The sequence below is a fragment of the Pelobates fuscus genome, chromosome 3, assembly GCF_036172605.1.
Source record: "Pelobates fuscus isolate aPelFus1 chromosome 3, aPelFus1.pri, whole genome shotgun sequence".
Lineage (NCBI taxonomy): Eukaryota > Metazoa > Chordata > Amphibia > Anura > Pelobatidae > Pelobates > Pelobates fuscus.
The window spans coordinates 42150081-42163376 of NC_086319.1; the positions used below are offsets into that span (position 1 = coordinate 42150081).

The window sequence follows — 13296 nt, forward strand, 5'->3', positions numbered from 1 at the left end:
CTCCTAACATGCGCACTAACATTGTATTCTAAATAGCACAAAATATGACATTCTATGTGTTCTCTTACCATCAATATCATCATTTTTGTGTCAACTCAATCTTCCCTTTTAGAATGTATACTTAGGGACTATGCTAATTTATAAAGTTGCTACAAATCGTAGACCATGCACTCATAGGCACCATTTTCTATTCCTTACATACCAGTATATCAAATCACAAACCATCCTGTCTTTAGCTGTTATTAATAAATAAGGGGTTAAAGTCTGTAAAACATTGCTAGATATGCCAGATCCTATATAACTGTAAGTATTAATGTTACCGCCACAAAGGCCGCAATCCTACACCTCACCATAATCTGGGAATGGGACTGCAATGTGTCCCCATCTAATTCATAGATAAGTAAAGACTTAATCCATATAAAATGTAATGGTAATCACGACACCTGTTTATTATGGTGTTTTGGGAGAGAAGTGCTCATAAGGAATTATTTTCTTTGCTAATTTGGCATAATAAACATACAAGGCCATCTGACTTTTTAAATGAATGATCTATTAATTTTATAGGTCATTTGACATGGTGATATTATTTCCCTTATGATTCTTAAAAATGTCATGGCAAAGGGGGTCTCCATGTTCCACTAGCTGCTTTGTTGACAAGGGGAACTGTGCAATTGAAACCCCATTGTGGCCATTTTTTTATTTCGAAAAATTTCACTTTATTTTTCAAATAAGAGGTCTCATGACCCTGTTTCTGTAAGGTAACCTCTACATCAATAATCTGACAAGCTATGCCTTAACTAAGGAGAATACAGTTCTTGCTGATTTCATTTAGAAGTTTTTTTGTTCAAATTGTAGAGGAATGATAACTTATTGCACTTTTTAAGCCAAATAGTCAATTTGGAAAATCACGCCAACATTAAGGAAATTATCTTTGAAGTATAGTTTCTCAACTTTAGGAACCCATCAATCTGCATTCCTGTTCTGATCCTTTTTCTTGTTGCTGATGTGTCTTCTTCCTGACTATGGTATTCACCTGAAACCTGATGAGATCGATCCTATTAGCACAGTCTGTTGACCAGTATGCCACCGGCCTCTTTCTGTCTGTCTGTCGAACTCCTTTACTGACGTGGCCTCACTACTTGTCTGAACGTCCTATCTTCAGCCTGCAGCACCTGCCTTGCGACCAGTACCCAATCTGGCCCTACCATTTGTTGAGAGTGCATTGACCATCAGCTGAGTCCTAGTGGCTGCCAAATTTCAAAGAGTCAACCTGTTTACATTATTTTCCACTAAGGTGATGGCCCCCACTGATGTATTCCACCCTATTCCTGAAAGAAAGCTCCAGCAAAAACTTTGCTACGAATGAACCATATTGGCTTAGACCTAGTTGATGCTACATCTTTACTGTAATCTGCTTCTGAGTTCTTATTTTCTTCGATATTTTAGTGGAAATTATTTTTATATATTGTTATATGCAGACTGTGATGTATTCAAAAAAAAAAATAGAACTGCCATTCATTGAACTTCATCTAGCTGTCAACTTCTCAACCATTTGGTGAACATTTAACAGTGAGAAGTTGGCAGACTATTGCAATGCTACAATTTTAGACATACGGAGAGGGGTGTTGGTGTGTACAAAGATAGGCAGTAAGAGAGCCATGTGAATCATGTGGGAGCCTGCTTCTGAGATTGTGTGGAATAAAGGGAAAATAAAACCAAAGCTATAGGGTAGAAGTTCAAAAATAGTATTTAGTTGTACTTTTGAGGTCCTCTTATAACGACGCACAAGCAAGAAGGAAAAACTTTTGACAGGATAATTGATGCACTGGAGAAATTTTGTGGAAGAAAGCAGAAGAGGCCATTAAAAAGAGGTAAACGTACTTGTAGTTTATTCACCTAGTCTGTACGCACAATCAATTGAGGGAGACAGACATCCATTTAACATTTCAATATGTTTTATTTGAAGAAGCCTTTGAAAAGCAAGTTGTCCAAGTTTGCTGCAAAGTCTGCAGAAGATAGAAAACCAGAGCCTGATGACCTGACACCTGTCAAGATCATCTGATGGAAATACAGTTAAATCCTTGCGAAAGGTGATTATACTTGTGTTACTTCTAACTTAATGTGTTTTTTTTTTTCCTTGTTCATATATACAGGTTATTGATGTGCATATCAAGCATTAATTATACACTTGTTTGACAGATATAGTAAGAATGCATATTTGTATCAACATCAGACCATTCTATGTGCATACATATAAATTTGCATTCCATTTTTGAACATTAAAGGGACACTCTACTGCCCATATAGAAAATAAATAAAAATCACTGTTTAGTTGATAAACCCCAAATGAAAACTTGCATGCATTTAATTGTACATTTTTTCATTGGAGTTATATCTAACAACACATTGCAAAGGCTGCAGATCTCCTGTCTGCAGCCTTTGCAAGCCCTCCTCTTGTAAAACCGACCAGGCTTTGACGGCCCAATACCAGATCTCCAATTGCAGCTAAATGAGAAGTATTGGCAAAGCAGGTGCTCTGAGCAATTGCTGCCTCTTTAGTTCAGTACAACTAAGCTAACCAAACAAGGGAGTAACAGGACCTGATGTCTGCTTTAAAAGCCCGGAGGGTGTAACCTGTATAATTTAAAAATGAGTCACTTTCTACTAAAATCTGCTCAGTTTAAAAATGAAAAAAAATTGGACACACACAAAGATTTTCAGCAAGCTAAAATACTTTAGGGGTCTGAAGTGTTCCTTTAACAGATGTGTTGTCTAGTGATTCCTTTTCTCAAATTTATTGACATCTAAAAACAACAGTGCAGTCAATAATTATTTCAAAAGTGACTCAAGTTTTCTTATTTTGTCTCTGAGCTCAGCACATGAAACTTGAAATGAAACAATGACTAAGGGGATAAAGCACACAACGTCTATTTTGAGGATACTTGCGGTCACAAAATGTTAACCATGATGGTAGTCCTTTTTGTACATGCTTTAACCAGGGTACGCATTGCTACTAGCTATTGGTGAGTGAAAATTAGGCACTGGCATGTAGAAATTCAACCCTGGTGTGTATGCCGTGGTTTATCCAGGCTTGCAGTGTATGAGTAACTTTTAGGTCCTAACTAGTATCTAAGGATTTTAAATGGTAAGCCCTGATCCGACCCATGTATCAACACAATTTGGTTATGAGACATCTGAGCATCAGACTGTTAAGTTACTTGTCCAACCTCCCATTAAATTAAGTGACTGCGAATAAAATAAATAAATAAAATAAAAAAAAGATATTTACCTCCATAACTTGTTGACTTGTTATGTAATTACCAGGAAACTATAACTGTCAGTATACATTTATCCTGTTAGTTTGTAATGTGCACTGTGTTGAAGCACAGAAACAAAACAAATGTTACTGTTAAAATAGGAATGCACTGTGTAGTGTTTTTTGTTGATTATGATTATTTCTTGGTGTGGTTAATAGTCTCTTTTTTTCTGCTTTATTTATAGTTACTGAGACCTATCAATCAAGAAAATCACTGCTTACGTGTTTAGATCCAGATACTGTGAATTGTCAAAACATTTGCCCTATGCCCTACGACAAGATTGTCTGGAATCATGAAAGATGTTGGTCCTTTGAATAACCTCACAGAACAACAGAATAGATTGGCAGATTTTTAGAGAGAAGAAAACAGAGGCATTAATGTATTGAAAAGTTAATGGATGTAGGTAACCATTTAGAATCAAGGCATTATCTCGTTGGAACTCAAAAGAAGGAAACTAAGTGAAGTGGAACACTTTCACAATCCGTTATTGGAAATTGGAAGGCAAAACTTCATGACAGAATGTGAAGCATCTGGAATTGCAATAATAATATGTACAACAGCATAAGACATTCAGAGAAGATACTCGTGATATAACACGATATGACTGTAAAATTAAACCATTGTTTGAGTATTATGAAAGGGTGATCATGGCTCCCTTTAAGGCAATGTCTGTATTTTTGTATGTCATATAATATTAAAATGAATGACCTGTAATAGATCTTTCAATTTCCATACATGTTTAATTATAATTCAACCAAAAATATGTAATTATAAAATAGAACCTTAAAACATATTTGGTTTTGTATTATTTTATTGCGAGTTTCACTTGTAGCTTTAATGAATGGGATTCATGGTAACTTTTAATTTTGGATTTTATAACAGTGCATGTGAATGGATGAAAATGGAGAATGAGTTCTGGTGCTGGGAAAAGAAATTCAGTCAAGCAAAGACTACAATAAGAATATCATAATCTCAATCATTTGCTCTTTGATCTGTATGGTCTCCAGTCTTTATTATTGGTTGTGTAATCAATACAGTATACTTTTTATTGGAGAACAGATTTAGTAGATGCACAGGGTAAAACAAATACAAAGACATCCCTAACTAAGTGAAAGGTGGCAGCATCCTTAAAGGAACTCTATAGAGTCAGGAACACAAACGTGTATTCCTGACCCTATAGTGTTAAACAGGCTAGTGCCCCTTGCTCTCCTTGAATAACTAGAAAAATCACCTTATTTTAAGCACAGTATTGGACCCAATGGCCCCTGATCGGCCTCCTTGGCTGACATCATCAGGATTGATAACAATGTTTAGATTGATCACAATGCTATCACATAGGATTGACTGAGATAGTCAATTCTGATGATCTCAGTAAAGGGGGGAGGATCCAATCGCCACCCTGGTCAATCAGTATCTCCTCGTAGAGATACATTGAATCTATGGGGAAAGTTCCACATCTCTAGTAGACATCTGTGAAGTAACAAATGGAGGTGTCCCTAGGCTGTAGTGTAAACACTACCTTTTCTCTGAAAAGGCAGTGTTTATAGCAAAAAGCCTGCAGGGACTGACTATGTTTACCAGAACAACTACAGTAATCTGTATTTGTTCTGGTGACTGTGCTGTCTCTTTAATTAAAAGACAGTAAGGAGGCAGGCAAGCTAGCAGGGGTTAGAGATCTAGGAAAACATACATAAACTGATTAAAGAATAGGCCTGGGAATAATATAACCTGAATGCAGGCAGAAACAAAAGTATAGTCCTCCTAAGCAGTGAAGCCAAACAAAGCTTATATGAAAACTACTGAACAGATTCTTTTCCAGTAGCCAGCTAGAGAACTTTATGAACATACTCTAATAAAGCTTGGGTAGGAAGAGCTGGTAACATTAATTAGAACTTCACTTTCATTAGTCTTGGTAATGAAACAGTACTGTATCAACAGAATGAACATAAACCTAAAACTATAACTCCGTAAACACAAAAATGCTAAGATCAGAGGAGAGATCCTTAGAGAGGTTATTGATAGTGACTATTTGCAGTGATATCCTTCTGCAATATTCTTACTAGCAGAAAAACAAACAGAGAGAGAGAGAGTGTGTGTGTGTGTGTGTGTGTGTGGTTATATATATATATATATATATATATGTGTGTAAAAAACAGATAAAACAGATAAAATTTGTATCTTGTTATTGGACTAACAGAATTTTTTAATGACAAGCTCTCGGGAGAACCTCCCTTTCTCAAGTCTGAAGCATTTCTGAGCAAGACGACACATAGAATTCAAAGTTGAGTTGTGATACAGGGGTTAAAGCGACATGAGTGTAGATAAGACACAGGTTTGCAGAGGGTCATAAATATCTTTCTGAAGAGCAGAGTAAGGGGGGAGAGAGGGAGAAGAAAAACAAACAAGCAGACAGTGCAGAGGATGGTACACTTTATACATGCACACACACATAAATATGTATATGTGAACGCATAAACACATGTACATATGCATACATGCACATGAACTCATTTACACAAATATAAATGCACAGTCATATATATAAGCATACATGCATACGAGTATGAGAAAGCATAGTTCTACACAGTACTTTGTATATAGATAGAATAAACATATAGGAATGCATTTAAAGTGTTGATACATATGACAGAACAGTAAGATAATGCTGGGAGAGTGTTCGTGTAAAGTGTTGGTAGTGGGACACGAAACCCAAATCAATATTTAGTCCTTTATTCTTGCTGTTAAACCATTTAATCATTCTGGCTTCAAACGTTTTTCTTTCCTGGGTATTTTTAAAACCCCCTTTCAGTACTTTGATTTTTAGGTCCTTCATTAAGTGGCCAGGCTGGGTAAATTGGTATCCCACAGGATTGCAGTAGGATTCTTCTTTGTGGTGTTTAATGGAGTGTCTGTGCATATTCATTCTTCCATTTAATGGCTGGGTGGTTTCCCCAACGTAGCATCCTGGGTGGTATTTGGTGCATTGAATCATGTATACCACATTGCTGGATGTGCAGGAGTATGAACATTTAATGCTGTAGGTTGTATTGTTGTGTGTGGCTGTGTTGTCTCTGCATATGTGCTGACACAGTTTGCAGCGAGGTTTTTTGCATTGACTGGTCCCATTTTCTTCATTCTTACCATCAGTGGGCAGCTTCCTGTTGATTAATTTTTGTTGGAGGTTTGGAGGTTGTCTGAAGGCCAAAATGGGTTTTTCAGAGTCTCATCTTCTGTTAATATTGGTTGTAGGTCTTTGATGATTTTCCGTATTTCCTCAAGAGCTGGGTTGTACGTGACCACAAGTGACACTCGTGTAGATATATATTTACACATACACACATACTGGATTTGCTTCTGTGTTAATACTTAATTGAAAACTTGTGGGTTCCCATGGGATTTCCTACGGGATTCATGATGGCACTCGACAGGGTTGCCTCCATCTCCAATTCTGTTCGCCCTCTTGTTGGAGCCTCTTCTGCATCGTGCCAGGGAGGATAGATCTATTCAGGATATGACGATCGGTCCGGAGACTTATAAGGTCGCGACTTATGCTGATAATGTTTTACTTTCTATTATCAACCCAGTTCAATACCGTTTTTTTGCCTATTCGATCATTTTGGAGTATTTTCACGCTATAAAATTAACTACTTCCGATAATTAAACACCCTTGGTTGACACCTTGAAAGAGGGATTGGAGTCCTGGCAGGACAAGCCCATCTCTTGGATTAGCAGAATCCACTGTATTAAAATAAATGTACTGCCCAGATCTTTGTTCTTATTTCAGACTCTGTCTCTTATATATTATTATTCAGCATATTTGTTCCAAATAGTTATGTGGCATGCTCCCACTGGAGATCACCAATGGCTCGACCTTGAGGTGGGTTTGGATTTACCATTATTCTTTATGTGGCTCGACAAGCCCTCCAGAGTTGTACTGTGCACGTTGCGTCCTGTCCTGTTGCATTTTTTGTTATTGTCTCATTTGGTAAATTCCCCTTTAATTGTAAAGTGATGCGAAATAAGCTGGCGCTATATAAATACCAATAATAATAATAATAATGTTAAATTACATTGTGTCATGATTTATTTAAAAAATGAAAGCCCAAAAGGGATAAGCTATGGGTGAAAAACTAAGTATATCTTATGATTCAGGAGCTTGTAGAACTACTTTAGCATCAATAACTTGAAGTAATCATTTTTTGTATTAATTTATCCGTCTCTCACATAATTGTGGAGGAATTTTGGCCCATTCGTCTTTACAATGTTGCTTCAGTTGATTGAGGTTTGCTAGTTTTTGTTTATGAACAGCTCTCCTAAAGTCCCATCACAGCATTTCAATCGGATTGTGGTTTGGACTTTGACTGGACCATTGCAACATCTTGATTCTTTTCTTTTTTTTTTTTTTCTGCGATCCTGTTGTAGATTTGTTGGTGTGTTTGTCCTGTTGCATGACCCAATTTCAGTCGGGCTTTAGTGGTCAGACAAAAGGCCTCACACGTGACGCTATAATACTTTGCTATACAGAGGAGTTCATGGTCAACTCAATAACTGCAACGTTCCCAGGTCCTAGGACTGCAAAACAAGCCCAAATCATTACCTCTTCCACCACCGTGCTTGACAGTTTGTATGAGTTGTTTGTGCTTATATTCTGTTATTGGTTTTTGCCGAACATGGTGCTGTGTATTATTGTCAAACATCTCGACTCTGGTCTTATCTGTCCAAACGACATTGTTCTAGAAGTTTTGTGGTTTGTTCAGATGCAAACCAAAGCTGTGTTGTCTTGTTCTTTTTAGAGAGACTAGAAACCCTTCAAAGAAAAGCATACCTATTTAGTCTTTTTCTAATTGTATTGTCATGATCTTTAACTTATTTATTTTTTTGCAATTTTTCTGAGCACGGTTTGAGCCTGGGGTAAATTTGCTGGGATGTCCACTCCTGGGAAAATTGCCAACTGTCTTGAATGGTTTTCACTTTTGAATAATATTTCTCACTGTAGAATGATGGACTTTAACCCCTTAAGGACACGTGACATGTCATGATTCCCTTTTATTCCAGAAGTTTGGTCCTTCAGGGATTAAACTGCTTGGAAATGGCCGTATAACCCTTCCCAGTTTGATGGGCAGCAACAATTTCTATATGACACGGTATAATATGTTGTGTTTTTCATCTGAGATTGTAGTTACCTCATTTAAATACTTGTTAAGAAACAGATGTTTGGTCTAATGTTCTGATATGTAAAACCATATAATTCAAAGAGGGTGTATTTTTTCCCCCCATGACTGTATATAAACAAATGATGAGTCTGGGACTCCTGCCTGATAAAAGATAAATATAAATCCGTACAAATCAAGATGCTTCTCAGCGCTGGATATAGTCCATTGAAATTATGAGAGCACTCATAAATAAAACACTCCATGTATAAAATACACATAGATCAATAGATCAATAGATGAACATTTTGAATATATATATTTTTTATTATATATACATATTATATTTATACACACTTGCTCCAGACCTGTACTTTTAGTGAGTGAAAGACCCATTACTCAGCTACATACAGTATGTCATTCTGTTAACATTATACCTGTTTTTACACGTATTCACCAAAGCATCCTTTATATTGTGTTATTTTGTAAGGTTTGATTAAATTAAATAAACTGATACAGCAGGTACAGCCAGTAAGGTGGGCTTTGTATAAAATGTCTTTCTTTTCTTTTTTCTCAGCAAGCACATTGTGGGATGATTTCAATAAATGTTTAGTGACCTCCTTATTTTTTATTTGTTTAAACAGAGCTTTTCTCATCTGTGATTCTTGTATACTTAATTATTCCTAATATTTTCAGTTTTCCCAAGCCTGTGGTTGCACTATAGATAAACATTTATCTGATGACGTTCTGTGATTCCAGAAGTTTAGCAATTTTAATCTAGTATTTTTTTTTTGCAACTTTCCTTGTATTTTTTTTATTTTTTTGCAACTGTTCCTTTGTACAGTAATCTTACATTTCTGATATTCCTGTCAGGTTCAATGGGTGATCTAGGTATATTTCATCACCCATCCAGCAGGGTTAATCGGATATGTACTTCTGTACCGGCAGCTGTTTCACTGAGTACAATACAGGAATGAAACTGCTACTCAAGCTGACAGCAGCCATGGTTATATAAATGACTTCTGCCTTGTCTTGTTTATGAGAATACCCTAAATGAACATCTCCAAAGAGGCAGATATGTGTATAGGGTGCTTGCTTCCATTGAATTCCTTGTTGTGCTGGTCTAGAACAGCATCACTGTTAAGGGCCTACATCCAGATGAGGTTATTCATTTTTCTTCTTTGATACATTTTTCTTCTTTGTGACCATTGTAACAATTAAAGACAACTAAATGGGGAGTCCATGCAGAACAGTTGATAATGCCAAGCTTATCTGACATCTGCCATAACCTTAAAAGAACACTATATAATTAGGAATACCTCCTCCTCCTTTGCCGATGTATAATCTAATGCTCCTCTAAGAGGAGCATTGGAGACCTAATGCACATGTGGGGCATGCACTTTCAAAATTCCCCATAAGAAATCGTTGACTCGTGGCCTTTCTAATGGGGCTTCCATGTCACGAGATTGAGTTTGCTCGGTCAGTGAAATGAAAGCGCGTCTTGTGACTATCATACTGACAGCTACTTGTGGTGGATTTAACCCTGGAATGTAAGCAAAAATTACAATGTTTTACATTAATGGGTTAAGATGACACAGACAGTGCAACCAGGCCACTTCATTAAGATGAAGTTGTCAGGGTGACTATAGTGTTCCTTTAAGTCAAACCACCCATATCTTTGTTTCACCATCATTATCCATTGGATGTAGCTCTATCCACAAATTAGACAAACTGTTTCCTGTGCAACCATGGATTTATTTTTAATGTTAATGTTCATTTTCTCTGTTTAAATTAATGACCCTCCCCTGTATTTTAACAAAAAAAAGCTTGAAAACTCACCTGCAATCCAGCACATGATGATCTCTGTCCATGTTCTGCATGCTGTGTGTGAAATCCTTCAAAAATCAATTCTTCAAGGGTCACTCTACAAACCAAAATAACATTACCTTAAGGAAATAGTTTGGTCGTGCAGATCATGCTCCTTTTGTCTCACTACTCAATTATCTGCCATTCAGGAGTTAAATCACTTTTGTTTGTGTTTATACAACCCTAGCCACTCCTCCTCTGGCTTTGACTCTCAAAAGCCATGAACAAAAAAATTATATTTTTCAAACAAGTCTTACAGCACATTGTGTTTATTTTAGAGGTTATCTCCTGCTCCATTAATTGAACTTTAAGCACACATGAGACATCTGCAGGGTATTAGCAGAGCAGGAAATAAATTCTAAATTAAACACATAGTGCAATAAGGGAAGCTAGATGAATTAAGCTCGTTTTCAGATGTGTGTAGGAAGGCTGTCTAAATCTTTGCCAGGAGAGGTGTGCTAGATCTGCCTAAACAGAAACAAAAGTGATTTAACTCCTATTTGGCAGAGAATTGGGCACCGAAACAGCTTCATTATGCTACAGTATTTTTTGTGCTTATAGTAAATATATTGTGCATACATTTGTATACGCTTCTATCGAATGTATACATGAATACGTAATATGGCAGTCCAATGTTGTGGATTTATTTGGTGGCAGGGGGAGTGTCTTGCTAGTGTTTACCTAAATATTGTACAGACATCAGAAACATGGCATGGGATTTGCTATTTACCAGTTAAAAATCTAATGATGGTATTAGTAATACCTAATGCCTAGTAGTAGTGATAACGCAACTGAAGTAACTGTTAAAAAGTTTTCACCCTTTTAATATAGGTGGGCCTGTAATACAGAGCAAGTCTGCTCCTAGTTTCATGTGGATCATTCACTTCTTTAAATCATGAAAATACCTCTTACCATCAACAATTACATTTATTTACGTGTGTGTGTTCAGATACAGATAGAGTTGTCAGTTGTGTTTTGTTTTTTTATATAACTTCATCTTTTTTGTTTAAATTTCATTCATTCTGTTTTGTAAATTCAGCATTATCTCTAATGTATCATTTTCATATTTTGAAGGTCCCCAGGGGCACCACATATTGCAACTTTACCAAAGATTTCTACTTCACCTCTGTCAAATAATTATAGCCGCTTCAACAACAGAAAGTAAGCACTCTGTCCTGCAGTGTGTGCACGTGTGTGTACATTAACACAGCGTTCTTAAGCAAACCGCAGTATGATTTGTTTTTACACTTAATACTCATGGCTTAAAATTTCGAGAGTTTTCGCATTTACGACTCCTTTTTTGTATCCTATCTGGAATAACACCTAAAGTTGTGTAGTCATAAATATCTGTAGCCTAACTGCTTTTGCCTGACAAATTAGTGGCTTAGTAAATCTAACATTAACAGGGTTATTCACTAAAGTGAGAATTCAAGGTGAATTCAAATTGAATTTAAAATTTAAGGCCAGAGCAGATGGACTGAAAGCATTTTCCAGTTTGGTAATTTTGACCTTCGATTTTAAATTCACTCTGAATTCACCCTGTAGTGAATAGCCCTGTACAGAGTTTAGTTAGTAGGCAGAAATGTTGATTCTTTTTTTTTCACCTTTTTTCTCTTTCAAAGTTGTGTTATTCTGTGATGATGAGGTCACTGGCTCATAGGCATGGTTAAAATGACTATATGTGTGTTAAAGGGACACTCCAGGCACCCAGACCTCTTCTGCCCAATAGAGTGGTCTGGGTGCCAACTCCCATCACCCTTAACCCTGCAAGTGTAATTATTGCAGTTTTTATAAACTACAATAATTACCTTGCAGGGTTAAGTCCTCCTTTAGTGGCTGTCTATCATACAGCCACTAGACGAGTGACTTCCGTTCTCTTAAAACACGGAAACGTGTTTTAAAAGACGCTGGACGGGGGGCGTGGCCTGGATACCGTCGGGAGCAGTCGCATGTGAACGCAGCTCCGCGCCAACAGGCCTAATTTGAGTAATTGCCACACAACGGACCGGCAGAAAACAAACCCCATACCCACAATGTCTCACGCCAAGTCCAAGAGACAAACGGAAAAGACGGACAAGGCGCAGTTTTTCGCCCCAAAGCAAACCGCGCCGCGAGAATCCTCTCAGCCGGCGGGCACTCAAGATGGCGCCGACGATATCACTGATGCTGCTCCTAGAGCGTCCAGCGATCAGGGGCCTCTGACCCAGGCAATAATGCAAAGCATGCTGGATGGAGTATCAAACAGGATAATGAAGAGTGTACAAACCTCCATCGGTGATCTACGCAAAGACCTTTTGGATCTCGGTTCCAGAACCTCTAGAATTGAGGAGAAAATGGCCGACGCTGAGGAAGCGCATAATGAACTGGCAGAGAGATTGCAGCAGCTGACAGAGCGCCTCACGACGCAGGAGATAAAACAGGCTGATCTGGAAGACCGAAGCCGCCGGAACAATTTGCGGCTAAGGGGGGTGGCAGAATCTGTGGGCATTCAAGACCTGGCTGCACATGTCACGGCCTACTTCAAAGCACTCGTGCCTGACATCCCACAAGACATGCTCCTCTTTGACCGCATCCACAGGACGGCAAGACCCAAGTTCCTGCCCCAAGATGCTCCCAGGGACATATTGGTGCGTATGCACTATTACCACTCCAAGGAAGCTATTCTGAAGAGCAGCAGAACACGTAAGGACTTACCAGAACAGCACCGCAATATTATGCTGTTCGCGGATGTATCCGCATATACCCTTCAAAAAAGAAGAGAATTCCAAGACATAACGGCAGCGCTACGGGAACACCACATATTATACCGCTGGGGATACCCAGTTAAGCTGTTGGTGCAGAAAGCAGGAAAGACCAAGGTGATAACGTCCCCAGAGGAAGGTGCCGACGTACTGCGTGAATGGGGCATTGAAAGAGGGCTACAGAATAACCGGCCAACTGAGCAGAGAAGGTTGACACCGGAC

At 38.0% G+C, this 13296-nt stretch overlaps 1 protein-coding gene across 5 annotated transcripts in view; it reads left to right on the plus strand.

Moving 5' to 3' along the window:
* The window catches only part of USP15 (ubiquitin specific peptidase 15), a 240680-nt gene that overhangs the window by 54586 nt on the left and 172798 nt on the right, over positions 1-13296 (plus strand). For 3 of the 5 annotated variants that reach the window (XR_010090423.1, XM_063446968.1, XM_063446971.1), the window contains one exon: positions 11408-11494. The exons of 1 other annotated variant lie outside the window; for it this stretch is intronic. Coding sequence is in view for 3 of the 4 variants with exons in the window: in XM_063446968.1 (XP_063303038.1) it covers positions 11408-11494 (87 nt within the window). In the remaining variant the exon portion in view is untranslated. Of the gene's footprint in view, positions 1-1766; positions 1952-11407; positions 11495-13296 lie in introns of those variants that run through there. One more of the 5 variants, XM_063446972.1, reaches the window with a different exon arrangement.